Source organism: Xiphophorus hellerii, chromosome 19 (genome assembly GCF_003331165.1).
Source record: "Xiphophorus hellerii strain 12219 chromosome 19, Xiphophorus_hellerii-4.1, whole genome shotgun sequence".
NCBI classification, from domain to species: Eukaryota; Metazoa; Chordata; class Actinopteri; order Cyprinodontiformes; family Poeciliidae; genus Xiphophorus; species Xiphophorus hellerii.
This window is the reverse complement of record NC_045690.1, coordinates 11897119-11924285: the sequence shown is the minus strand read 5'-3', so window position 1 is coordinate 11924285 and position 27167 is coordinate 11897119. Positions and strand designations below refer to the sequence as shown.

The 27167-nt window shown below is 38.7% G+C and overlaps 1 protein-coding gene and 1 long non-coding RNA gene across 5 annotated transcripts in view; both read left to right on the top strand.

The window, feature by feature from the left end:
• LOC116708905 (latent-transforming growth factor beta-binding protein 2) overlaps window positions 1-27038 on the top strand; it is a 105472-nt gene extending 78434 nt beyond the window's left edge. For 2 of the 4 annotated variants that reach the window (XM_032547040.1, XM_032547043.1), the window contains 22 exons: window positions 31-150; window positions 315-437; window positions 551-676; window positions 787-912; window positions 1088-1213; window positions 1905-2030; window positions 2437-2562; window positions 4029-4154; window positions 4712-4831; window positions 5069-5188; window positions 9572-9694; window positions 10305-10424; window positions 16050-16178; window positions 17522-17656; window positions 19303-19500; window positions 19582-19674; window positions 19794-19922; window positions 21439-21579; window positions 21716-21889; window positions 21983-22228; window positions 22611-22763; window positions 24543-27038. In XM_032547040.1, the coding sequence (XP_032402931.1) occupies window positions 31-150; window positions 315-437; window positions 551-676; window positions 787-912; window positions 1088-1213; window positions 1905-2030; window positions 2437-2562; window positions 4029-4154; window positions 4712-4831; window positions 5069-5188; window positions 9572-9694; window positions 10305-10424; window positions 16050-16178; window positions 17522-17656; window positions 19303-19500; window positions 19582-19674; window positions 19794-19922; window positions 21439-21579; window positions 21716-21889; window positions 21983-22228; window positions 22611-22763; window positions 24543-24718 (3056 nt within the window). In that variant the 3' untranslated portion in view covers window positions 24719-27038. Of the gene's footprint in view, window positions 1-30; window positions 151-314; window positions 438-550; window positions 677-786; window positions 913-1087; window positions 1214-1904; window positions 2031-2436; window positions 2563-4028; window positions 4155-4411; window positions 4525-4711; window positions 4832-5064; window positions 5189-9571; window positions 9695-10304; window positions 10425-16049; window positions 16179-17521; window positions 17657-19302; window positions 19501-19581; window positions 19675-19793; window positions 19923-21438; window positions 21580-21715; window positions 21890-21982; window positions 22229-22610; window positions 22764-24542 lie in introns of all 4 variants that reach the window. The other 2 variants (XM_032547041.1, XM_032547042.1) reach the window with 2 other exon arrangements.
• Window positions 10435-15659, top strand: LOC116708906 (uncharacterized). Its single transcript, XR_004336787.1, has 2 exons — window positions 10435-15241; window positions 15335-15659. It is a non-coding gene; the product is annotated as an uncharacterized LOC116708906 (long non-coding RNA).
• Window positions 27039-27167: the final 129 nt, after the last annotated feature.

Here is a 27167-nt window from a genome sequence, read left to right as displayed (position 1 = left end):
ATTAAGTACACATAATTCTCTGTTTCTCAGATATCAATGAATGCTTGAACCAAACCATGTGCGGTCGTGGTCGGTGTGTCAACACAGAGGGCTCCTATACATGCAACTGTTTCCATGGCTATATGCTCTCATCAAACAATTTTTGCCAAGGTAACTGTCTGTCAGGAGGTATTTAAACCTCCAAGTTGGAGCTCTGTGACAGTGCTACTACAGAAGCCTTCAGGCACCACTGTAGGCTTATAAAAGTGCTACAAAATAGTTTGCAGCTGTTTTCTGAAGAACTCCTATTTCCCTCGTCTGTATTTTTCCTCCAGATGTGGATGAATGCATGCTTCCGGGGATCTGTCTCCATGGCCGCTGCGTCAATCTGGACGGCACCCACAAGTGCACCTGTAACCTTGGTTACCAAGTCTCCTCAGACAGCAAGTCGTGTGAAGGTCTGTTAGAAATCTTTTGGAGCTATTGAGTGTAAATCAACGATGCATGAGCCTCTCCTAGTGAAGCTACGCTAGCAGCAACGTAATGCCTGCACATTATTACTTTTCTCTAGACGTCAACGAGTGTGCGAGTGGTACAGCGTGCCCAGTGGGGATTTGTATCAACACAGCAGGTTCCTACAGTTGCCAGAACTGCGGGCCTGGGTTTGGACCATCCACTAATGGGCTGAGATGTGAAGGTAAAGAAATAGCCGCCTAATGATTTACACTAATTTGCAGTGTTGGAGGAACACTGCAGTGTTTTGATGATATATTGGCTTACTTGGGAATTCATTCTTTCCGTCTCCAGACATTGATGAGTGTGCACAGGGAGGCGTTTGCTTTGAAGGGGTGTGTGCCAACACACAGGGATCCTTCATTTGCACTCAATGCAAAGCTGGCTATAGAGTGTCTGAGGACAAGCAGAGGTGTGAAGGTAAGTCCAATCTCCAGCTTTTCACTGAGAGAAAAGCTGGAGATTGTTAGAGCTTTTCTCAGTCCATCTGTTCACTGTGTAATCTTAAATGTTTTTTGCTATTCAACTGGTTTTACTACAGATATTATTCAGTCTCACTGTAAGCATGAATGCATGTCTCATGTCTCCTCCTCAGATATTGATGAGTGCCAGTACCTGTCTACCTGTTCCAATGGGATCTGTCTAAACTCAGAAGGGTCTTATACATGTGTGAACTGCCCTGCAGGGTATCTAGTGTCTTTTGATGGGGAACTTTGTCAAGGTTGGTTTATTTAGCAATTCTTGTTAAAAATTACTTCTGTGTAATGTACTCTTGATTACAGAGCTAATCTTGGCGGTGAAAAAGTTTATATTCCTTCATGCGTTTCTAATTATATTCTTCTCAACTCTGAAGACAAAAAGTATTCACATCCATAGAAAAGGTTCTGATTATACCAACATTAACTCTTATGTCTATTTTGTTGGTATTTTATGTGATAGATCAATACTAAGTGGTGCATATTTGTGAAGTGGAAGTAAAACGCTACATGCTTGACAATATTTTTTTACAAATAAAAATCGGAAACAATGAGTGTTTGATTTTAGGCCTTCTGAATCAATACTTTGTAGAATCAAAATCTTGCAATAATATCTGCATGCCCTCTGGTGTTATGGAGTTTGAGCATCTATAAACTGAAAGGTTTGGCAATTTACCTTTGCAAACTAACTGAAGCTCAATCACATTGGATAAAGAGTGTTCATAGTAATATGAGTTTCCAGGCCCTGCCACATGTCTCAACTGGATTTATGTCTAGGCTTTGACTAGTCCATTCTAACACAGGAATCCATCTACCCATAAATCCATCCACTACGTGACTCTCTCTTTTCATTTAATATGCATCAAAAACAACATAAATTTGATTTTTCTCTTCTATGTTTTAGAAATTTTAAATGTGTGAATTGTCTCACAACAGATAACGATGAGTGCGCAATGGCAACCACCTGTCCCCAGGGAAAATGTACGAACACGGAGGGCTCGTTCACGTGTGTCCCCTGTCAACCTGGTTTCACAGTTTCTGATGATGGACAAATATGTGAAGGTAGAGCTGGAGTTGTTATTGTTTGCTTCTGTTGTTTTTATTGAAACATTCCTCTAGATTTCATCAAAGGACAACTTTGTCAAAATTTTTTCCTATTTTGGGACCTGATTTAGGTTATGTTTATGAAGCATCAGGTATGACAGGAAGGTGCCAAAATACCATCATTTTAAATCAGTAACTCTCAAACATAACATCATTGCTGGAGACCGGACTTTTTCATCATTTGGCATTACTCCTCTGATCTTTGCTTAGTGGACTAAACCTCAAATAGAGCAAGATGATGTAAGGCAAATGTCTTGCAGATAGTGCCGCTCAAAAACACGTTATAATTGATTGCAACTGGCAGTCTTTATTTAATTGATGCCAAAGGTGGTCATCTTGTCCTATGATGTGTATTTGTTTCCAGATGTGGATGAGTGCTCAGAGGGTAACTTGTGTCCTGGCCTACTGTGCGTTAACACCCCAGGATTTTACATCTGCAAGGGCTGCTTAGCTGGTTTCCAACTGTCTGAAGACAGTCACACCTGTGAAGGTAAAACACAATCAACACAATCAGGTTTCAGTCATGGAAAATGATTAGAGATATTTACAGCCCTCTGTGATTTGTCTTGACATAATTTGTAAGATCAATGCAGTGCAATGGCAGCTCTGACAAATCCTGTGAGGTTATATGTGTCATGACTTCATTGGGAGGAAAAGAGGAATGATTATATAAATGAGGTTCAAACACGCTCGAATTACTCATTTATACCACAGTGTGGATGTAGCCTGAGAGGAAGATCCCCCACTGATATGTGTCTTTGCAAGGAAAATGATTTCACTAAACAAAGTCCAAGTGAGTCTTTTATGGGATTTTAATGGATGTGTCTGGTGCCATGGAAAATATTAAAGGTTTAATTTAACATGAATTCCACCACCTCCCTCTTTTGTTGCAATGCTCTGAGGTACCCTGCTATAGGCTAGCAGAACTATCTCAGTGACAAATAGGGCACATGCTATCATTTGTTGCATGTTTTTCTTTTCAGTCCTTTTGTTTCCATGAATAAAATCGAGAGATGTTTAATTTGGAATGCCTGAACACAGTTCATCAGTGCATACAGGAAAGTTTAAGACAAAAGGAGGAATAGAAATGTCTCCAACTCAAAATTTTGTTTATGAAATGTTGATTTGTTTGGCAATTTATCTAATGAGGTGGACAAAGTTTGGAGAAATTCCTGAACGCAGTAGCTTAGATACCTAAAAAACCATCATGCTAAAGAGAGATTAAAAAGCTCTCTGTGACAAACTCAGTCTGCCTGTAAATAAACACAGCTTGGAATACCCATGTAAGACAATAACTCATTTGAAACATTATGTTTCTGGCAGCAATCACATAGATGTTGTCATTTTTGCTCCAGTTCTTACCAGCATTATTGCTTAAAATCTGAAAGAAACAACTATGTCACCAGAAGGTTGTGGAAGTCTCATTTTTTAATCAACACATGCATTACTTGTTGAACTGCAATACAGTAATGTGGCTGTAGGTTATGTTTGATCCTAAGCCACTTCAAGTTCATGGCACATTGAGATTTTGATTTATCTATATTTTATTCATTATTTGTTGGTTTTAATGTCTAAACAGTCTAATGATATTTGCCCTTTAACAATAGTCCATACTATTTTGAAGAAATACAGTCTGTTTCTCTACAGGGACTCTCCAGTGGTCACATATCAGCAAGCTGGTGACAGTGCTTTTAGTAATTATGTGTCACCTGTAATAACTTGGTACTTCAAATTTAATGACCATTCCACATACTCATCTGTCCACTCTTTTTCATAAACCCACTGTCAGTGCAATCTAATAAAGAAGACTGTGCTTACTGTATGGCAGCATTTCAAGCTGAGTCACATGTATCCAGTAATATTCTTTAAGGAGATAAGACAAAAACCAGACTCTTTGGGGAATTTTCTTCTGATAATAACCTATGTCTAACCCTTCCTTCTCTTACTTTCGCTAAGATATCGACGAGTGCCAGACTGCAGGTGTTTGCCTCACAGGTGTCTGTGTTAATACGGAGGGCTTCTTCTCCTGCATGCCCTGCGATCCAGGCTTCAGCGTAGCGCCCAATGGCCTCTCGTGTGAAGGTACAAAACAGTGGAGTGTCTCACTGTATTCATTGAAATTTATGATTCCCATGAAGTCATTTTCACAGTCATCTGTTCCAACACTGCATGTGACCCCTCCTCTGGTAAGACGCTGCTGAAGACGATGATGGATGATTTGTTCTCTGTGGTCTGGAAGTTCTTCCTCTAACACGAAAAAGCAGATTTGTAGTGTGACCAAATGATTCATAGCTTGTGTAATTGTTGCATTGACCATGTCTCTGTGTATGTAAATGCAGATGTAAATGAATGTGAGGATGCAAGCCTGTGTCTGGGAGGCCAGTGCATCAACACCATCGGCTCCTATGTCTGCTTGTGCCCACCTGGACTGGAGTCGGGAGGGACATCTCCCTACTCCAGTCCAGGTGGACTGCGTCCGGAAACACACGATATCACACTCATTCACCCACGCATTCGTGGGTGAATGAGGTATTTATACATTTGACATATACCATTAGTGGTTTGTTCTTCCTCATGGGTTACCACAAGATGGTATGTTGACACAGCTGTGTGAGTCTATTTGTGCTTGTTTGTGACAGACATCGACGAGTGTTTTACGGGAATTTGTGGAGAAGGAAGCTGTTTGAATACGGAGGGTTCCTACAGATGTATGTGTCCTGATGGATTTACCACCACCGATAAACCCCCTGGCTGCCAGGGTAATGGGACATCATCATTCAAATTTTATTAGCTTTATGTAATAGGGTGTGGCAGATTAACAGATGCCCTGAGATGGTAATATTTTTATAATTTTTAGCAGCTTTAGCTTAACTATTTCATATTATATCCACAACCCTTCATGGATTTCAGTGGAATTTCATGTGAGAGATTAAATTCTCTCACAAGATGGCATGTTGACACAGCTGTGTGAGTCTATTTGTGCTTGTTTGTGACAGACATCAACGAGTGTTTAACGGGAATTTGTGGAGAAGGAAGCTGTTTGAATACGGAGGGTTCCTACAGATGTATGTGTCCTGATGGATTTACCACCACCGATGAACGCCCTGGCTGCCAGGGTAATGGGACATCATCATTCAAATTTTATTAGCTTTATGTAACAGGGTGAGGCAGATTAACAGATGGCCTGAGATGGTAATATTTTTATATTTTTTAGCAGATTTAGCTTAAGTCAGTTTTTAACATGCAGCTCCATTTTAAAAGTAAGTATACCTTAAAGATTAATTATTTCATACTGTATCCACAACCCTTCATGGATTTCAGTGGAATTTCATGTGAGAGATCAGCACATGTTAGTGCGTAATTGTGAAATGGAATGACAATGATGCATGGTTTTTAAAGTATTTTAGTTATGCTTGAAGTGCATAGCTAAAATGTATCTGGCATGCAGTTTAGTTATTGTTGTCTTCTACCTTGTGTTGATCCGTCACATAAAATCTCAATAAAATGCATTGAAGTTTGTTTTATGACAAAATGTTTGAAGGTATGCATAGTTCATAAAGGCATTATGCAAACTTGCATGTGTTTTCTGATTAAGTGCAGACTGGTTGTTCTCACCAAATAGTTCTGGGTGCAGAGGCTGAGTGTAATGGGCCATGGCTTCATCAACTGTCCCCATTTGGACATCAGTTTTAATGTTTTTCCAGCCGCACCCAGTCACCCACTGGTCATAAGATAGAAAACAAATGGAGTCTGATTGTCAACTGAAGATAAATTTTCAGCAAATTGAAGCTTTTGCTATAAAAAGACCATGAAATTAATGGATAGGATGTTAGAATTGGATCAATATTTTTTTTTGGTGGGTCTTGCAAGAAAGAAGTGGAGTTAACTAAATGTAAAATTATCTAACCTTGCAACATCCAGACATGACCTGAAGCATGTACCTCCCTAGAAACACAGTCAAGGTCCAGCATGATATTTGGCAAGATTTACTTACATTGGAGATCTATAGTTAGTCCTAAAATGCAGACATCTTTCTACCAAAGTGTTCGTCATACAGCAGTTTCGGTATCCTCTAAACACTTTGAGCAAATTGCCCAGACTGTGTCAGGTACTTTGGCTTGCTGCCACAGCAAATACTGGGGCCTAATTATCCTATAAATCAGTGGTTGTCGTATATTTTCTTGCAGTCTGCCACGGTGTGTACAGTGCTGACACAATGAAAGCCAGACCCCTCTGACATGAACCTACAGGGGGAAGAAGAGGGGAGGACAAGGGTTTGTGAGGTCATTTAAATGAAAGATGGGCTTTGGCATACAATACCAATATGATTCTTGGTCCCAAAATGGAAAATGTATAATAAAAAGCTGACAACAGACTGAAACCCATTTTAACTTGATCCAGATTAGCAAGTGGCGCCATAAACTTTTGAAGAATTTGAAGCCAAATAAATAACTCTATTCCCATTTAGTTACAGCATGTTTGTTTTAATGGCTTATTTTATTTGGTTTTCTTTATTTCTGATTTAAATGTTTACCTTCTCATTTCTGTAGTCATAATATACCAGTCATTAAGATTTTAAAAATTTAACCCAGATGATTAATTCTCTCTATTCATTATTCTCACCCCAAGTGCCCTACACAATATGTCATTATGTGGCATCCATCTATAGCCAAAGGGGCAGTATTATGTCAAATTTACTTTTGTGAGCTTTACATAATGTTATTCCCTCAACAAAAACATACCTGGAGTGTTGCTTGATCATGTATGTTTGAGAAATCCTTAAATCTCTCATGGCAACTATTAAGCTGTGCAAAACATGTGAGGGGACCAAGCGGCGCCTTGGAGGACGAAGCTCCTGCTCAGAGTTGCAGTTTCCAAGCTTCCGAACTTTTGCTTCACAGAGCACTCCTCCCCCTCCACTTCCCCATTCAGCTTCTTCAGACTAGCCAGCAGCAATTAGCAAACACCTGGTGAAACCACACATCTGCTGAGATCGTCATATGAGACACTTCTCAGTGCAACGCTGGTAAAAAGGGATAATAGAGGGGTGATGTTGTGATGACTTCCTGAAGAATCAATTCTTGATTCTTCCTGAAGAGCAGGACTATATTAAAGACATAGAGACCCAATTTCAAGGCATTAAATTACCAAGTCTAATTCCTTTTAAGTCATATTTGATATATTTGTAAATATATCAAAGTTTAAATAAGTTTGTATAACAACTCAACATAGTTACCAAATTGTGCTATAAAATGGCATGATGTGCCTGGAAAATACATAATACTGCCCCTTTTAGTCTTGATTTTCTATTTTTGATTCAACCACCAAAAAACACAGATAAAATACTTAAGTAACTTTCAGTTTATAGAAATTCTCAGTGGTGCCACTGACGTGGCCAAGGGTGATTTTGTAAAAAAAAACGTACTAACATTAGATTTTTTCTCCTATGAAGCAGTTACTTGATTGTGCTATAAAGTTATTCTATGTGCCTTGGAAAACACATAATATTGCCCCTTTAAGTGTGTACCACTCTTTTTTAGTCTGAGAGAAATGTTCTCTCGGCAGTGGTAGAGTAGGTTGGCACCAGACACAGAGGTTCCTGGTTCAAATCCCGCTTGCTCTCTCCCTGGGAATAATCTTGGGCACTGTGTAAGGAAGGACATTTATCTTTCATTGATAACAAAATGACAAAATTGTTCTCAGCCTGTAAAGTGCCAATCAGAAGTTTACATATGCTCAACATCAAAGTGTATGCCGTATTCATTGATGCATTTAAACAGCTGGTTTTGGGGAGGTATTTCGGGGTAGCTCAATTGAACTTAATGCACTTGTACTCCTGGCAGAAATACAGACTGTTAGTATGATGCCACCACAGAAATGCTCAACAGTTGGCACAATGTTCTTAAGATTAAGTACAAACACATGTTTTACTATCCAAATAGCTCATTGTTTTTCAAGTCTGAGCAATAAACTTTTCCCCTGAATGCATTTGGCTTGCTTTTATGAGCAGCTGCCAATTTCCGTTGAGGCTGAAGGTGTCAATTTTAAAGCAGCCCTTCGCTCTTGCTCAGCACACTCTGTCCATGGCAAACTTTAATTCATTTCATTGTGGACAGGGGCACTGCTTCTTGTAATTTATTCTTGGTTTGAACCTATATGGCCGGATTTTTATGAACATCCTAACCAAATTCCTTTCATTGGTGGATGAGAGTTCGGATTGGATGTTTGAAACGTCTAGCAACAGAAAAGTAACTAATGATAGGACCCTAAAAACACACTAAAATAGATTTTTGGGGGATGCCACATTGTGCAGTGTTAGAGCAGGTGCACTATATACGGAGGCTATACTTTGATTAAATTGTTTTAACTTTCAAATTAACAGTACATCAAACGTTTTTGATTAGACAGTCATTTCTTGAAGCTAATGAGATGTTCCTCTTGTTTTTATTGAGGACAAATGATCATAACTCTGTAAAGTGAATCTAGAAAGCATTCACAGTGGTTCACTTTTTTTCAATTTTTTTTAGAAAGAAATGTCTTTAGGCACAAATTTGGAGAAGGCTACAGAAACATTTCTGCTGCTTTGAAAGTCCCAATTAGCTTTGTAGCCATCATTTATAAATGGAAAACTCTGCCTAGAGCTGTCTGGTTGTCTAAACTGAGCAATCAGGGAAGAAGTGCCTTAGTTGTACGTGATTAAGAACCCAATGGTCATTCTGCATAGTTCCAGCATTCCTCTGTGGACAGAGGACAACCTTCCACAAGGACAACCATCTCTGCAGCAATCCACCAATCAAGCCTCTGTAGTAGATTGACTAGATAAAAGCTGGTCCATAGTAAATGCACATGGCAGCCCATCTGGAGTTTGCCAAAAGACAGCTGAAGGACTCTAACACCATGAGAAACTAAAGTCTCTTGGTCTGATCATATTTAAAGGAAACCAGACATGGCTCATCACCAAGCTAATACCTGCTGCTGAGTCCACTTGACCTCAGACTGGGGTGCATGGACAAGGATGCACATGACCAAGATTTCAAAGTAGCAACTTCAGAACCACTCTATGAATGTCCTGGTGTGGCCAAGCCAGAGTCCAGATTTGAATCTGATTGAACATTTAGGGAGTGACCTGATAATGATTGTTTATACTGTATATGAATCCATCTGATGGATCTTGAGAAGAACTGCAAAAAAGGATGGAATAAACTGTCTCAAGTTTTGTTAAGCTTTTGGCACCATATTCAAAAACACTTGAGGCTGCATCTGCTGCCAGAGAGCAACAAAGCATTAAGCAAAGTCTGTGACAATGTCATAATAGGGTGTTTGTGTGTTTTGACCAAAGAGATTAATGTAATGCAACATGGAATAAGGCTGTAACATAGCAAAATGTGAAAAAAGTGAAGCAATGTGAACACTTTCCGGATACACTTTATCACAGTCCATCCTTCCTGCTGTTATCTCTCATAATTGTTTTCCTTTTTTTCCCTTTATTCCTATCATAGATGTTGATGAGTGCAGAAGAGATGATGTCTGCATTCGAGGAGAGTGTCTGAACACTGATGGTTCTTTCTTATGCTTGTGTGAACCCGGCTTCAAGTACAACACTGATTCAGCGGACTGTGAAGGTACGATGGGCTTAAGCCCAACAGCGTTGGTGTCCAGTTCTGGTGGTCTCATCGTGGTGTTTGTTGACCCCCAACTCTGCCATGAACTTTGCTCTCCATGTGTAAACCAGTGTGTCAGAGCTGGCCGTTTGATCGTCATGCTACATTAGGGCTTAAGCGTAGTGCTGTTGGCTATGATTGATTATCTATAGCACATGAGGACCTCGTTCCAGTGAAAGTGTCCAAGCCTGGCTTAGAGGCTTTCCTCTATGATCCCAAGGCTGAGAGGTTTGTGTGGCTGGAGCCCTGAACTCCCACTCCCTTGAGGAAAGCATGAATGACCCCATTGTGAGCAAGAGGTGTTTTTTCCCTCTGGAACGTCTCCCTTTTGCTCCTTCACAAGTTCTTCGGTTGCTGTAATAATATTGTTTTTGGCCATTTTTGTTGCCTGCTTCGTTTACTGAGGACAGCTTCACCACAGGCCTCTTGGCCAACTTCTATTGGACAGACATTACATTTTAAGCACTAGAGCAGTGGAGGGAATACAAGTTTGCATGTGGGGTGAATGTAGCTAATTTTAGACCCTTTTTGTGAGATTCCTACAAACATTGTTCTTTTTTTGTTCTTGCAGACCAGGATGAGTGTAAAGAGTTTGGAAGTTTGTTGTGTGGTACCTGGACCTGCGAGAACACCATCGGCTCCTATAAGTGCTTCATGCAGTGCCAGCCTGACATGCTTAGCGGAGACTGCGGTGAGTGATTAAATGACTTTAGGGCATTGTGTTGGAATCTTATGTGCCATACCAGCTCAAAGCAGTGCATAATTGTGAAAGGGAATAAAAGTGATATGTCCATTTTTATTCAGTCCCTCCTAAGCATGGCTTTTAGGTTATTTGTTTACTTTTTCCCCATTTTTCTTGGCAAAATAGCTCAAGATCAGTAAGATTGGATGGAGAGTGTCTGTCCACCTCAAAACTGCGTGTCAATTCAAAGTACCCTACAGCCTTTGTAGCATTGTAGGAAGGTGCAACGTTAATCTTCCTTCATTAATAGTGTTTTGCATGTAGGTCACATGTTTTGATCTCAAGAGTAATACCAACACACATGGATTACATTGACATATTCATGGTTGAGACAAGTAAAAAAAATCTCATCTGTGTAGTCGTCCCATACATAGGGTGCAAGGCAAAATTCCCTTTGGAATCAGGTGCTTTTATATGCAGAAGAGTCCCGTCATTGAAACCTTAGAGTCAAGCTAGAAAGGGATAACAGTCTCTTCTCTTTGACAGTAGAGTTACTGAGCATCTCTGGTAAGCAGAGACAGGAGCTGAAACTTGATCGGTTCTGTGGCCTTTTTGGGGAAAGAACTGTGAGACCGGAGCTTGTTATCCTCTTTAGTGCACCCTGTGGATTTGGCTCTTACAATATATGAATGAAGAATGCATGAGGAATTGTCTGTAGTTGCGGAATTAAACACCTGTTGCACAAAATGATCTTACAATTAGTAAATCCTGCGTAGACTCACACATTTTTGATACCAAAGTAATTTAGATCAGGCGGGAGAATAAGCTGTGACTGAATGATTTTCTGCTTCTTGTCATTACCATCCTAACCATGTTTGGCTGCCTTTCGTCTCATTTGTTCACCATGTTGTCTGACTAACACAAGTTGGTAACAGCAGAGATCTTTAAAAGAATAAGAACTATTTGAAACCACAAGCTAACCTCTAGGTCATTAAAATGTATTTTTATTTTGACAATGTGGAGCATCAGTGTCTCACTGTTATAGAATGGCCTTTTAAAAGTGGTCACACTCCTTGATACAAAAAGGACAATATTTTATGTAATTTATTGGCATTATATGGTACAAATCAACACAAAGTGATGAATGTTTATGAATGGATGGAAAAATGCATGGTTTATAAAATTGTTTACAAATAAAAATCTTAAAATAATTATGCATGTTTGTTTCCATATTTAGCTGCAAGTGTTTTGGGCATATCTCAGCCAGCTTTGCATTGTGCTTTTCAAAATAATAGAATCTTATGTCTGATGGGATTGAACATTTGTTAACAGCAATTTCCAGCTGTTCCTGTTTATTCTCAAATGGACATTGGCCTGGGCTTTGACTGACTATTCTAGCACATGGATATGCTTTAATTTAAACTGTTTCCTTAAAGCTCTGGTTTAAGGAAACAGAGCTTAAGCTTAAGATGAGAAGATGCGTCTGTTCATCCTTCATCTTCTCATCTTACAGCCAGTCAAGCCCACAAGTATATTCTAGCATCTTTATCCTGCTGGATGGTGAACCATGTCTCATTTGATTTGCAGACTCTAACATGATTTCTTCTAGAATATAATATACTAGCGTCCTTTTTCATTTATTGTGTGGATGTTTTGCAGCTTTCTGCTCAACATAATATGCATGTAGACCAAAAATCTCCAGTTTGGTGTCACCAGACCAAAACAGACTCTTACAGTTCTGTCTTTCTTCTCGCCAGTCGTCATTTACGATTTTCCTTTTGAGAGATTCTTCCAGCTGAACTGTAGATCTCTGCAGCTTCTTCCAAACAGCTTTTCTCGTTAATGCTGTCCTTGTTCAGCTCGTCATTTTAAGAAGATGACCTTGGGTTTGCAGTTCAGTGACACACTCTGGGGACTGAATGAGATTCTTGGCAGGATACACTGTGGAGCATCAGGACATTTAGTTTTCTTATGTAAAAGCAATGAGAGGTAAAGAAAAAAATGTGTCTGACTCTTTAATATATTCTGAATGCTACTTGTGTTTTCATGAGATCTGACACCAAACACTCCCAGTTCAGCACTGACTCAACATTAGAACTTGACCTCTTACCCCAACACCAAACACAACAGCAGCTTGTTTCACCTCATGACGGGAATATGTGGGAGATGCTGCCGTCACTTCAATAAAAGTCCAAGGAGGGGAGCTCACTTACTTCATGGCCTTTTTTCGACTGCTTGTAAAAATCAGTCGATATTTAAAAAGGGAGCAGACGCTGTAATTTGCTGTTTCTGCGAGAGCCGGTGTTATGCCTTCGGAGGGGACAGCGGTTGTCGTTGGCACTGCTCCCTGCTCTCATTTAGATTTAGGCGCCATGACATAAAAAGAAAAAACACCGTTTTTTTTTTTCCCACAGCAAACGTCACCCACAATTGTGCTATAATGAGTGCACACAAGCCCTCCTTGATGCTGTGGTTATTGTTTTTAGTTTTTAGTCACACTCATAGTCATAACTTCCCTGAAGCTATTCCATGTCTTTAATAAGACTTTCCTTTAATAGGAAATTGTCTGCGGTTACTCTCTTGCCTCGTATAAATGTATAGGACTTAGATTACTTTAACTTATTTGTTACACTTTGATAGTTCTTTTTGTCATAGAGGTATGACCACAATATACCAGATGAGTTTGTTTGTTGTTACAGTTTGTGGATCTTACAGTGAACCTCAGAGAATTACAAATCTCTGTACTTATGAGGTTCAGTAATCTGGTTGAACCTCTGCTAAGTTGTCCTTTGTCGGAGTCTTTTTCAAAAGTGGTTCAACTCTATGAGGTTATTAGGACATGTTTTGCTCACAAGCTTCTATGTTTCCTCAGTATGTTGTCATGTGTTGCAGAACCTGTTAATCACTCATTCAGGTGGATGGCAGTAGGGAAATACTTTAGACATGAAGGAGAGTTGGATGCCACTGGTCTACAGGATATGCCCCCCATTAAATGTGGAAAAAGTTTTGAAATATTTGGTCATGTAGTCAGCTTTTACATTATACTCTGGCACATTATACTCACATGGGCGTGAACAAATTTCCGAGCAACTCTTGCCCAGAATATATGGGAAAGTATGGAAAGTGTAGGGTGCATAGTGGTGGTGTATTTTCACCACCACTGTGCATATATGATGACATGTAAGATACATCTCACTATAATTCCTTTTTATACAGAGATCAGAGCACATCCTGATCCAGAAACAGGTTTTCCTTGGTCAGATTATAAGAACACAAGGTTGTTAATAACATCAGCTTCTCCCATTCCTTTAAACTCCTTATTCTATTCTCTGATTTAGTTATTTTTTCCCCATCAATTTACAGCACCGGTAGTGTCCTTACATAAGCCATTATTACATTGAAAAAGTATTTAAAAAATCATCCCATTTCTGGTGTCAGGTTAGCTCTTGGTGTAGTTATCTCATTTTCTTTTAATTTTTCATTTTCTTTGCCCACAAACCATTAGTGCTGTGATTAGCATGTTGAATTCTCCTTAGATGACACATGCAGATGGCTTGTCGAGTATTCTTGTCACTCAAATATTCAGATACACAAAAAAATAAAGGCCATTATATTTGTTTTGTTCTTGACGCTCGCATTCTTTCAATTAAGATAACCCAATTGCATCTTGTTGCAGCATATGGTTTGCAGCAGATTCTTTGCTCCATTTTACACATGAATGAAATGCTGCCTTCAGACGCAGATGATTTTGTTTATTAGCCTTCCCTCTCAGACCTCCCAGCTGGCTGCCAGTTTCATTCCAACATTCAAAACTACACTTGAGTTCTTCACAATTTATAAAAATGCTCCACAAACTCTTTACTAATTATTCAAGCCTTGACTCAGCCCCAGAAATATTTCTGTGAATTTTCTTTCAGCTTCCTCCAGTTTAAGTCTCAAGCAAGAATGAAAACAGAGTGGGCTGGCGGTTTTCAGTACAGAATGCGTCTGTTCATCCTTCATCTTCTCATCTTGCAGCCAGTCAAGCCCACAAGTATATTCTAGCAATTTTGGTTCTTTAGCATTTCCTGACAAAAGTTCTGGGAACAACAAAGACGATTTTGTCTGTGTGGTTTATTAGTTTGTGGGAGCCCCTGTCTCTGACCCCTGAGGTATGTTAGAAGCATTTCCAAGTCAGAACAGAAACTGACTCAGGATTACTGTTCTCAAGAGCTCTGAAAAGCCAGTTGTCTGTTCTGCAGGAGAGAACAGGACTCTGGCTGTGTGCACCTTTCAAATCAAGCATGTTGTGGTTTCTCTAAACCGCTTTCTATCTTTTCTCAACTCACACAGCAGTTGTGGAGCAAAATAAAAGACCCCTAACCTTTACCCTTCACTTATGTTTTTGTCCGGCTCTTGTAAAACGTTTTAAACCTATGAATTCCTCTTTCATTGCATAATTAAGCACCAGATTTTGTGTCTATCACACAAAATCCCTATAAACTGCACTGTTTATAACATGAAAAATTCAAACCATGAATACTTTTCCATGGCTCCACATATAATGAACATTCTATCATTCATTCTATAAATTGTTTCCTTTATATGTCTGAAATGTTTTGCTTTCATTGTATTTATCATCAGATGTACATGTCTGCTAGTAAACTTGCTCAAACTGCATCTCTTTTCTTAACATTTTGATGTAGTTGTGTTTTTCTCAAATTGAGATGAGTTACTAAAACTGGAAACTGACAGATTTTGCGTCAGCAGGCCTGGCAACCAGTGAGACATCAGACAGAAACCAGTGGCATGCCTAGCTGACCAGAGGACAAAATCATGTGACAAAAGTGTGAACAATAAACTCTCTGATTGTTTTTTAAACAATTATAATCAACCTCATTCTTCTGCTGTTTCGATCTTTGGCCTCTCTACTTCTGCAGGAGATGCCAAGAAATACTAAATCATGTATGTAAGAAATTGCTAACAAATGTTGCTGTCAAACAACACTTGGTGGGGAATCAGCAGAGCTGTGAGAAGGTCCAATGTTAACAGCCTCAACAAGCCTCCTTTTTACTGACAAATAGCATGTTCTTCTTCACATTTATCAAACTTGCTTTATGATTTACTACTGTACTACTGTGTTTGATATCCAGCAGGTTCTCTAAAAAGCACCTTAAAATCTCTAAAGGCATTTTTGTTGTTTAAAAAAGTTCATTGTAGCATATTTATTAAAAAGACTGTTTTTGATATTTGCCAGGAATATGTCAAAAAAATGTCTTCATGCCAGATCTGAAGTCTGTTTTTTCCAAACAGCATGTAAAGTATCAGCACACTTGGCTGCAGCTTCTTACTTCTTTGCCACAACGGAGAGGTTGTGGCAGATCCACGCTGCATTCACTGGCTGTAAAGCGAATATTTGAAGTTGAATGATGAACAGCAAAGTTTGAAAACCTCTGTAAAAAATTACACCATCCATATACTGTTTCTGACATGTTATGATGGCAGTGATCTGTTGTTATATAATGGTCCGAGTGGTAGTCTGCATGTGGTACAGTTATTTAGGACAAGCAAGGCATGTGTTTACGGATTCAGTTTGAATGTCTGTTGTGCAGATTGAAAGTGTAAATATTCACGTTGCGCTAACTCTCCTTGCAGATATCGATGAATGCAACAATGAGACCATCTGTGGGAGCCACGGCTTCTGCGAGAATACAGTCGATTCCTTCCTATGCCATTGTGACCAAGGCTACACCAACCCACCCGGAGATATTACCAGATGTGTTGGTATGTAACTGCTATCACCTGAATTATTGAGAGGTTAGAAACTGAGATTTTATGTTTGTGCAATTGTGAGTTTGTGCATTGGTCTACATTTGAATCTAAATGCAAGAGCAGATCTGCTCCTGAAACAGCATCTCTATTCTGCCTATTTAAACAAGGCATTTTGTATCCTTAGGGGAAAGTCTGCACATATTTATGTCAGTTTGTGTACATTACAGCCAAAAAGGCAATGCATTCTCAAAGAATGAGTGAGTCGTTTTGTTACACTGATTGCGATGTAAAAATGGCTATCTGCTGAAAGCTGGTGGTAATTCTGGCTCAGATATTAAAGATGAAAAAGTGATTTTCTGCAGTCCTGGTTTTACAAAAACGGGTCAGGAATATCACAAAAACTAGAACTCATCCTTTCAACTGAGCTTTATTCAATATTTTTGCAAATCAGAGTTGCTACACCAACATCCTGCAAACATTGCCTACATTCTAGACTGAAATATACACTACAGACCAAAGGTTTGGACACACCTTCTAATTCAATGGGTTTCCTTTATTTTCATGACTATTTATAAGGCAAGAAATCCCACTTATTAACCTGACAGGACACCCCTATGAAGTGAAAACCATTTCAGGTGACTCCCTCTTGAAGCTCATCAAGAAATTGCAGAGTGTGTGCAAAGCAGTAATCACAGCAAAAGGTTGCTACTTTGAAGAAACTAGAATATAAGGGGTATTTTCAGTTGTTTTACACTTTTTTGTTTAGTGCATATTTTCACATGTGTTAGTCATAGTTTTGATGCCTTCAGTGTGAATCTACAATGTCAATAGTCATGAAAATAAAGGAAACTCATTGAATTACAGACCAAACTTTTGGTCTGTACTGTATACAGTACAGACCAAAAGTTTGGAGACACAGTTGTGTCCAAACTTTTGGTCTGATATATACACACACATATATATATGTGTATATGAAAGCACAAAGCTGAATAAAAGCACAGCAAACCTTTCAGATTTTTACTTGTTAAAAATTTGAAAAACTCACTTGCTTTTATATTTCAAAATGATGTATTACATTGAGTATCACATAATACTCCCCAAAAAATCTATATTTTTGCGGGGGTATTGTATTGTGGTTGTATTGAGACAAAAGTTGAAAAAGGTGGAGGTCTGAATATTTTTGAAAGAAACTAAAGAGCCTACTGATTAGACATGTCCAGTGTTGCAAAGGTTGATGGGACATGGACTGTTCTTGAGAACAAAGTAATTCAGTGGTTGTAGTAAGGCTTAGTTTACTGTGATTGTGTGCCAATCATGCTTACAACATGCTTAACTCTCTTACTCTGCGTTTTCAGACCTGAACGAGTGTGAGATGAGCTCGGCGCGGTGCGGAGAGGCCCTGTGTGAGAACTTTGATGGAAGCTTCCTGTGCATCTGCCCCAACGACAATGAGGAATTTGATCCTGAAACCAACCAGTGCCGCTCCATGGGTATGAGTAGTCAGAGGACTTAATTCTCTATCCTACCGTCGGGAGACGGAGTTTTCCCTGGTTTAATGAGCCGTCTCTTATTATCCAAACAAGGGTGACAAGGAGGACATAGCCTCCTCTGTAAATGTTTTTTTAGATCTGTCTGTATCCATTTGTTTTAAAGGCTGCGACTGACTTTGGGTGGTTCACCTCCAAAAAATCTGCATTAGCCTAATCCCTGAGATAGATAATGATATAAGTCCTACATAGAGCTCAGAAAAGACCTAGTTCCTTTATTTAGAAGACAAACAAAGATAGCATTTTCTTATTGGCAGCTTAAGGTACTTTCTTCTTCTTTTACATAAATTGACCTGAAGTAACCTTAAGAAAGAGATAATGCTTTTTGAACAATTCAAATACAGTGGGTATACACAAAATTCAGCATATTTACATTATTGAGTGGCGCGCCCTCATTCGGGATGTTTTTTCTTCTTCTTGGCCACTAAATCCCTGTTATGCCTCTGTATAGCCTTTTGCCACATTCCTCTGTTTGCTTTTGACGTGTGTGAATCAATCATGTGAGTCTGAATTGGTGTGTTTACTCACATGCCAGTGTTTCCATTTGGCTAAGCCAGCAGCTTAGGAGTGAAATGCCTGAGCCCATCACAGTGGACAAATGAGCAGGCGAGGGTAACGCACGGCCTGCTGATGGATGCAGGGTGAAAGCAGAAGCAGTTTATAGTTGTTACAGCATGATGATGTGCCAATAAAGTGTAGGATCCTATGTCGCTTGATCACAATTGGATGTTTTAAGATCTACTAACTAGTTTAATTTCAGACAAAAATAAGCTTAGTAAATCCAAAATGATGAAGTCATTCAAACCCATTTACCCATTGGGTAAAAAGTAATTGGATAAATTTAATAAGTGGCTTTTGTAGCCTCGTGAATGACTCATTGATTCGCTCCTGGGGGAATTTTGGTAGGCCAAATGTTTGTGGGGTTGACCACTAGACCATGTTTTGTTCACCCGTGGATAATTTGCTTTCGATGTGATTCACCAGAGTCTCAAAGCCTATAAAACAACTCGCATCGCGTTTGCAGCACCTTGTCAGCAGCCAGAAGCTCAGAAGCATGGAGTGTAGTGATCTTGTGTATTTGAAAACATTGAGGCTTTTAATAAAACTCTGCAAACAGTCCAGTAATCCTTGAATATTAGTGACTTTGTTTCCCACTTATTCTTACATTTTTTTGGTCAGCATGTGATGTGTTGATTTCTTTCTTGCTCTTTTAGCCTACTTTATGTTGTTGGACAGGATTTATTTAGGGGCTTCCTTGATTCTGCATGTCGGCTTTGCAATAAACATGTTCAATCAGACTTTATTCACAATTTCAAAAGGAATCAGTTATTATTAAAATATCTAATAAACATTTTAAACATTTTTTCTATGTTTAAAATATCTGCTCATGCAGTTTATAATTTCCTAATGTTAAAATTTGTTTGGTTTGGAATATGTAGTTTGTGACAAAACTGCAACCACAGAAGAAATCTGTAAGAGGATGAACAGTGTTGTATGGCACTGTGCCTGTGTAACTGGTTATTTTTCTTACAGTAGTTCTAGTGATGTACTTTGTATCCTAATGAAACGCTTTCTTTGTTCGTCTTCAGCCGTTCCTGACACTAAGCCGGAGTCTACATCCACTCCCATAACTGAAGAGAGGAAAGATTGCTATTATAATCTAAATGATGCCAACATCTGCAACAATGTCTTGTCTCGTAACACCACCAAGCAGGAATGCTGCTGCACAGCCGGCGCCGGCTGGGGCGACAACTGTGAGATCCACCCCTGTCCTCCTGTAGGAAGAGGTACAGCATGAGGCCAACTCTCTGGAAAATGGATGTTTTCCTAATTTCAGCTCCTAGATTGTCATTTTATGCATTTTACAGATGATTACAATCAGTTGTGTCCCCATGGCAACGGATTATTAACTTTACCTGGGTCTTCTTTACTGGGTCATGGAGAAAACCTCCGCTACAAAGGTGAGCATATTTGCTCATAACAGATCAAACTGGTTCAGAAAGGTGAAATATGATCATTGCATTTTGAGATATTTTTTTTTTACATTGAGCAGTAACGTGTGAATTTGTCTTTTCTTCAGATGCAAATGAATGTGAAATGTTTGGAAGCGAGATATGCAAGAATGGACAATGTTCCAATTTCTTTTCTGGGTATACCTGCTACTGTCAGTCTGGATATTTCTACGACAAAATCCGGCTTGAGTGTATGGGTAAGAATTTACATTATCTCTCTTAGGTAGACTGCATTTCTTATTTATCTCATTCCTTCTATTAACTCATATAATTATCTACAGTTTTTATCAAGAATTCAGATTTTTTTCCACAACTAGAATATCTCTCAAACATCCTAAAGAGAAAATAAGAATTAGTCACAACTAATCTTTTCATGACTCATATGCCAGGTGCTTGCATGAGATTTTAACACTATGACAACCTTAATTAAAACAGTCAGTGTTATTCAAAGCAAAAATATATAACAATTTAATTTCAGAAATTATTGCTACTGTTGGTTAACAACAATGTGAATTACTACACATGTAATGCAGTCTGTAGGAATGTTTGCCAAGGTTCCAGACAGCTGCAGTTTCAAATCCACTTACACCCATCATCATTTCTACAGTTTAAGTAATAACAGATCAAACAAAGTGATGATGTGACTAAACATTTTCTCCAGCTATAAAACCCACTTGTTGTTTTATCAGCTGGTGGCGATCACCTGGCTGATAAAAAAAACAAACTCTGACACTTTTTTCTCATTTACAAAGCAAATTTTGCTGTTTAGAAGTATTTCCCTTTTATTAAAAACATGGGCAGTCATGGTGTGAAAACGAAAAAAGAGCACCACCCACTGGTAGCATTAGTGGGCAACATGATTTGAAATTGTTCTAAAACGTTAGCTAGTAATCTGTAAGGATATTAACAAGCTGAGTGCAGCAGGTAGCCTGATTTCTTAATATTGACTGTTAGACTTGTTTTATGCTAAAAAGAATAGAACATTATTAAACAAATCCATTTTCTATGTTTAAAATCAAACAAGTAAAGGTCATACATCAGATTATTCTAACTGTAATAATAAAGGTGTTATATTATTTTTAGCGGCAGCAATAGAAATAACTGGTTCCTTACAGTTTTAAATAAAAGCAAATAGTTAAAAGCAAAAAGTTTGTAATTTTAGTTTTAGTTTTTGGGCAAAGACAACCATATCAGCTTAGGTTGTATTTTAAATCAATTTTTTATATATAAATGTAAAAATCCCACAATATCACAGCATTCACACAAAGGTTTCAAATAAAAATGTGCAAGAATAAATATAATTAATCTAAAACAGAATGCCAGACCTCTGAATCTCTTTTCTGTAGCCGCTTTATTTTAGACAGCTGAATGGAATTATGAAGAAACAGGTGGCAAAGGGACATATTTATACATATTTATTTTCGACTGTATTTCCTCTTTCATTGTTCTAACACTGCATCCTTCCTTCTTGGCTTCTTTTTTGTGGTGTTTCCTCATTCTGTCTTTCTTTCCTTCCTGCTGTATGGTGTGCTACCAACCATCTTTCTTTCTTTGTCCATGTTTTTTGCAGCTGGAAATATTTCAAGACTGTCAAATTTATTTTTTTGTAAATGAGGGAAAAACAATAACAATGCCAAAGCTAATACAATAATATTTTCACGTATTTTGAATCTTCCCTGATGGATTTGTTCCATTCTTGTTCGTATGTGGCAGATTATGATGAGTGTGGATTTGGAAACCCTTGTGAAAACGGAGCATGTGTGAACACGGCAGGATCGTTCAACTGTTTCTGTAGTCCTCCGCTAGTCCTGGACAGCACACAGCACCGCTGCGTCAGTCCCAACACAACAGAAGGTCTGACATCCACTAATGTGCAGTATTTCTTTTTACCCTGGTTTTTAAGGTGTGAAATGTTATGTCGCTCTGATCTAACCTTTATTTAAACACTTCCTCTACTCATTTTTGCAAAATCTTCTTCTTTCTCTCCAAGACATCATAGGTTCTGATCAGGATGTGAACGCAAATATTTGCTGGCACCGACTCGAAGGGGACAACGTGTGTGCAGAACCGATTCAGGAGCTCAGAACAACATACACTGAATGCTGCTGCCTGTACGGCGTCGCCTGGGGTGGGCAGTGTGCACTCTGCCCCAGGAAAAATTCTGGTGAGAAGCAGAATGCACATCGGACTCTGGTTTTCTTGTAAAATTTTGATTACTGTAACAAACTTTAACGTTTTACTTTGATCTGTCGTGCAGTTGATTATGCTTCCATGTGCAACCTGCCTTGGACAGAAGGCGCAGACAGCCTTCGAGAGCGGATAGGATATGACTATGGCGTTGAAGAGCCAGAGCTTCCTCCATACTGGGATAACTATGGTGGTGGCATTCCTGAAAGTGTGCCCTTATTTACTGACAGTGACTACAACAACCCGCAACCACCCTTTCGTGTCCCAGTCCTACGTCCAGGTGGGAGTCAACCCCAACCACTGGATCGCTATACAGGTAAAACATACTTCACGTCCTCCAGATCAACCCTGCTCCTCAAGGCACACTGCCCTGTATGTGCTATATGTTACCCTGCTTCAACACAGATGATTCAAGTGAATAAACTTCAGCAAAATCCTGTTAATCAGCTGTCAATTGAAATTAAGTGTGCTAAAGCAGGGAAGCATCTAAAACTTGCCAGGAAGCACTGATCTAGAGTAGAAACCAAATAGATTTATCCAAGTTTCTGCCTTGTATTCTAAACATTAAAGTAACTCATGCTCACAAATAATTTGCATGCAATGAGTAGAAAGCAAATTACTTTTAGGTAGCTGTTTCTGATGTGATCTATAACTAATAGCCTGTCTGTCTGACTGTCTGTCTGCATCTGTCTGATCAGAGCGGCGTTACGACAGCTTTGAGGGTCTCCAAGCGGAAGAGTGTGGGATCCTGAACGGATGTGATAATGGACGCTGCGTTCGTGTTCGAGAGGGCTATACCTGCGACTGCTTCGATGGTTACGAACTTAACCTGGATAAGATGGCCTGCATAGGTGGGTTCTTTCCCTCTGCATCTCATGCATTAAGAATTTGAAGGACTGCGTCATAAGAATCTCTTCATCAATGCAGTAAGAAATCACATTAATTGGTTTACTGTAAAGTTTTCCTGTCGAAGCTGAAAGCAAAATCTGATACTCGGCCTTCAAGCATACGCTGTTCAGAGTCATGTCTTTGGATGATTTCAGTATCCTTTACATCATCTCTCTCAAGGAGAAGCTTTGAGTTTAACAACCTTGCATGAGATTAGGTTTTATATGAAAGTAATGAAAGCAGTGCACTCCTTAAAACATCACTCACTTTTGGTCTTAAATTTGTATGTTGCTCTCTGCCAAGAATGAGGAGGCCTTGAATTTTAGCCACACATATATCGTATGAAATATTATATCTCTTTAGAGGTATTTTGTTTGTCTTAGAAAAAAGTGAGGCTGTTTAGCAGTCCTGAGGTGATGATTGGAGCCTTCTGTTTCAGTATGGGCTTATCGCCTCCAAGGCCAGTTGTCTTCCCATGCAGAGTGACTGAACTCTGAGGAAACACGTGGGAGCTGTGCAACCTGTGCCATGCGTCCTTTTAGAAATACAGCCTCTCGAATTTCCCCAGCAGGACATGACGTAAACAGAATGAGGGTCATTTGAGACTGAATGCTCGGAAAAAGACACTCAGACCTCCCGAGATGAAAAAAGGAAACAGCTGAAGGCCAAAAGGAAACACTGTCGGATGCATTTTTAATGCAATTTCTAAGCATCCAGCGTTCAACAGTTAAAGCTCAACTGACACACACTTGAGTGTTTTTTTCTGTGTTTCAGATCATGTATTAGGCAACATGTAAAAGACGTATTTTTCCTTAGATAAACATTATTTTTAATTGAACCTGGTAAGCCAGAAAGACATTGTCACTTTAATTTTATGCTTTTTTCTTAATTTCTTTATTTTGTGATAAAAATGTTCCCTATATTTATGGGAAAACTTTGTGTTACCTATTGTTCATGTTGTAGTCAAAGGGGAAATTATACTAGTTAGTGTATGTCCTGGTAAACAAAAATATTTTACCACTTGAAGTGTTTTTTTTTCTTTTGCATTTTATAATTTTATCGTCTTCAGTTCCATTTTATTTAATGTGAGGCCAGCACAATATAGTGCATAATTGTGATACACCATTTTCAAAAATTTGGGAAAAGTAAAAGAACAATATTTTATGATGTGCATTTGTATTCCGGTCTCTAACTCAACAAATTAGAGCCACATTTTTCTGCCAAAGCAGCTGCATTTAAAGACATGTCTCTGCCAGTTTTGTATATCTAGAAACTGAAATTTTCTGCAAAAAAAAATTTCTCCCATCAACTCTGCAGCTCTTCTCTGTCCCTACTGAAAAAAAAGCATCCCCAGAGCATGATGCTGCCATTACCAACTGTTTCTGCCTTAGCAGAGCTGTTATAAACAGAATATGCAGGGGTAGGATCTGCAGAAGTACAGTTAATAACCCAGTTTTTTGTCATGTTTGGTTTGTTTGCAAGCTGCTATTTAGGTCAACAAAACTCAGTGGTCACCATCTGCTTGAGTCCTTTGCTTTCGAGAAATTCAGACTGACAGAAAATGCTGGAATTACAAGAAAAGGGAAGGAAGAAAGGAGGAATTAAAGAAAGCAGGCCAAGGAGTAGGAAATATAAATTATGTTAGCTTTAACACCCACGAGGCCACTCAGCAACAGATGTGCTGCTGGCGGCTGTTGAATCACCCTGCTTACTGGCTTGTTACGTCTCCCTCTATCCTGCAGACATAAACGAATGTGAGGACATCAGTGACAAGGTCCCCTTGTGTCTGAACGGCCAGTGCATCAACACCGAGGGGTCCTACAAGTGCACCTGCCTGCCCGGCTTCGTGGCCTCCGCCAAGCCACACAAATGCATCTCAGCAATCCCAGAGTCCACATTCAGGGGGGCAGAAAACTGAAAGAGAAACAAACTTTTCCTGCTTCTTAAAACCATCATCATCCCCGTGCTCTGTCCACCAGAGAGCTCGACACTAAACCTCCAACAGTAACACTGTTCGTCCAAGCTTTTCTCCCCACGTGTTGCTGACGCACACAAACGTACACAAGCTTTCTCAAATCCCTTCCCCTGTTACATATTCAAGAGGACCAGGAAATGTGCATTGAATGTATTACACGGGATTTATTGTTCACCACATTTCTGTTTGCCTTAAAGGGATTGTTTTTGAGACTGATTCTTTCATATATTCAGTGACCCCAGGCAAATTGATCTGTTCATATATTTCCCACTGTATTTTCTCTGTCAATTCACTTTTTCGAAGTTTGTTATTTATTTCATTGACATGACGGGCCTCTGAAAGTTTAGAAAGCATCCGGTTTCAGAGGTTAGACTTGATTCCTCTCATTTCTCACAGAGACTCTGTGATTAGATGAATAATGTACATTTTAAAGAGAAGGAATTTCTGAAGAAATATGTCATATATCGTCTTATATCTATCTGGGTCAACAAACAGAATTTTTCCCACAGCTGCCTTTCTTCAGGATTTCTGAACCGATCACCCAAACTTTCACGTTAAAAGCTCCACAAGCTTTGACAGACTGTACATGTATATGAGGTTCTGTGAGATGTTCAGAAAATGGTGCTCCGAGTAGACTGTTTAGGACCATTTTCAAAAAAAAGAAATGTAATACTAACCCCCATTTCTTTCTTTTATAATAGTATTGATCTGTTTCATGCTTTTATTTTTAAAGAAATGAAAAGAAAAAACAAGCCTTGTTTGCATTTTCTGCAAGAAATTGTGAAATAACAACGAGAAATTGATTTTATTTGCCATTGAATTTATTGACCATTGTCACAGAGAAAAAGGAATACTTCTTCAGACCATGCCCAAGTGTCCTCCACATTTATTGGCACCCCTTGTAAAGATGTGTAAGAATGCATTTGTATTTTATTCTGCAAGTGTTATTTTTGAAATAATTTCTAAAATAAAAATACTCTCTCTAATTAGATTGAAAACAATTAAAACATTTTTTTTTGTTTTGTTTTTTTTTACAAAAATACCAGTGCCACACTTAGTGGTAACTCTTGTATTTCCTTGAAATAAACATAAATGAATTGTTTTACCATTTGTACTTTACTCTACAAAGTTGCTAAGAGTGTTTAGGAACTTTTCATGTTTGAACAATGACTTTCAGTCAGATAAAGTCTTTGTTATACCATGTTTGAAACAAATTGGTGTAAATTATGTCATTTTGCATGTGAAATTTGCCCAAATCAACACGAAAATAGTTCACCTGACAAAAAAATTGCCTACCTCTTTCCATTTCTATTTAGTGAAATTTCTAATTAGACAGCTGACTATTGGTGAATCTAAGTTGAGTCCAGATCCAGACAAGTACATAAACTGAGTAGTTTTAGGTCTGATCATCATGGCTCTCCTCTCAAGCTGCCCTCCTGCCACTGCACACAAAATTTTCCCTAACACATTTTATGTTCCTTATCTGTCTTTGAGAAGTGTGCACTCTCTTAACATATTCTCTTAATGCTATCTAGCAAAATCAATACTATATTTGACATTGCACATCAAATGAAAGAAAAAAAGCCACCATTTCTAGCTTTTGTAGATTTATATCTGTTTGTAAAAATGTCTTTAAAGCATTTCTTTTTCTGTATGAGAAGAGTGACACTGTACCATAGGAACTCTGTGTATACCCTGCCCTGTGGAGCAGACTATGAGTTATATAAATATATATATTTTTTGCAAGTGGCACCACTGTTAAGAAATAACAATTTTATAATGCAAGCACCTGCTTATGTCAATCACAACATTGCAGCATTTTTTATAACAGTAAACATGATTTATTCCCGTTTCTTTTGAATGACTGTGTAATTTATGGTTTATAGACAACATCATCAGAAATAAATGGCTTGTCTATAATCATCAGCAGGTATTCTCTGTAGCACATTTAGACCTGATAACACCTGGACATGATGATTAAAGCTGATAATTTATGCCACTGGCCATCTTTCTAGATTTTTAATCTGCAGTTTTACAAATGTTTTTATATGAAGCCAACTGTTCTTTGCTCTGTTGTTCAAATATTTGCCTGATTTGGACTAGAGACTATAAATGCGGTTAACGCTGAGCTATTTAAAGTCTTTCAAACAATATTAACTACAGACGAATGTTGTAAAGCTGTGGTCGGTATCTTGACTGTTCATTTTGTTTACCTCCTGACTGTAATCTGTATCAGTCATCAAAATAAATAACAAAAAACGAATTGTGATGATTTCTTCTGTATGGTACTCGATGCACTGCAATAAAGAATGAATATTCAGACAATTGCTTATAAAGCAGTGTGACAGTATAGTTCACCATACTCTGCAGTAAGATATGAGTTTAAATGATC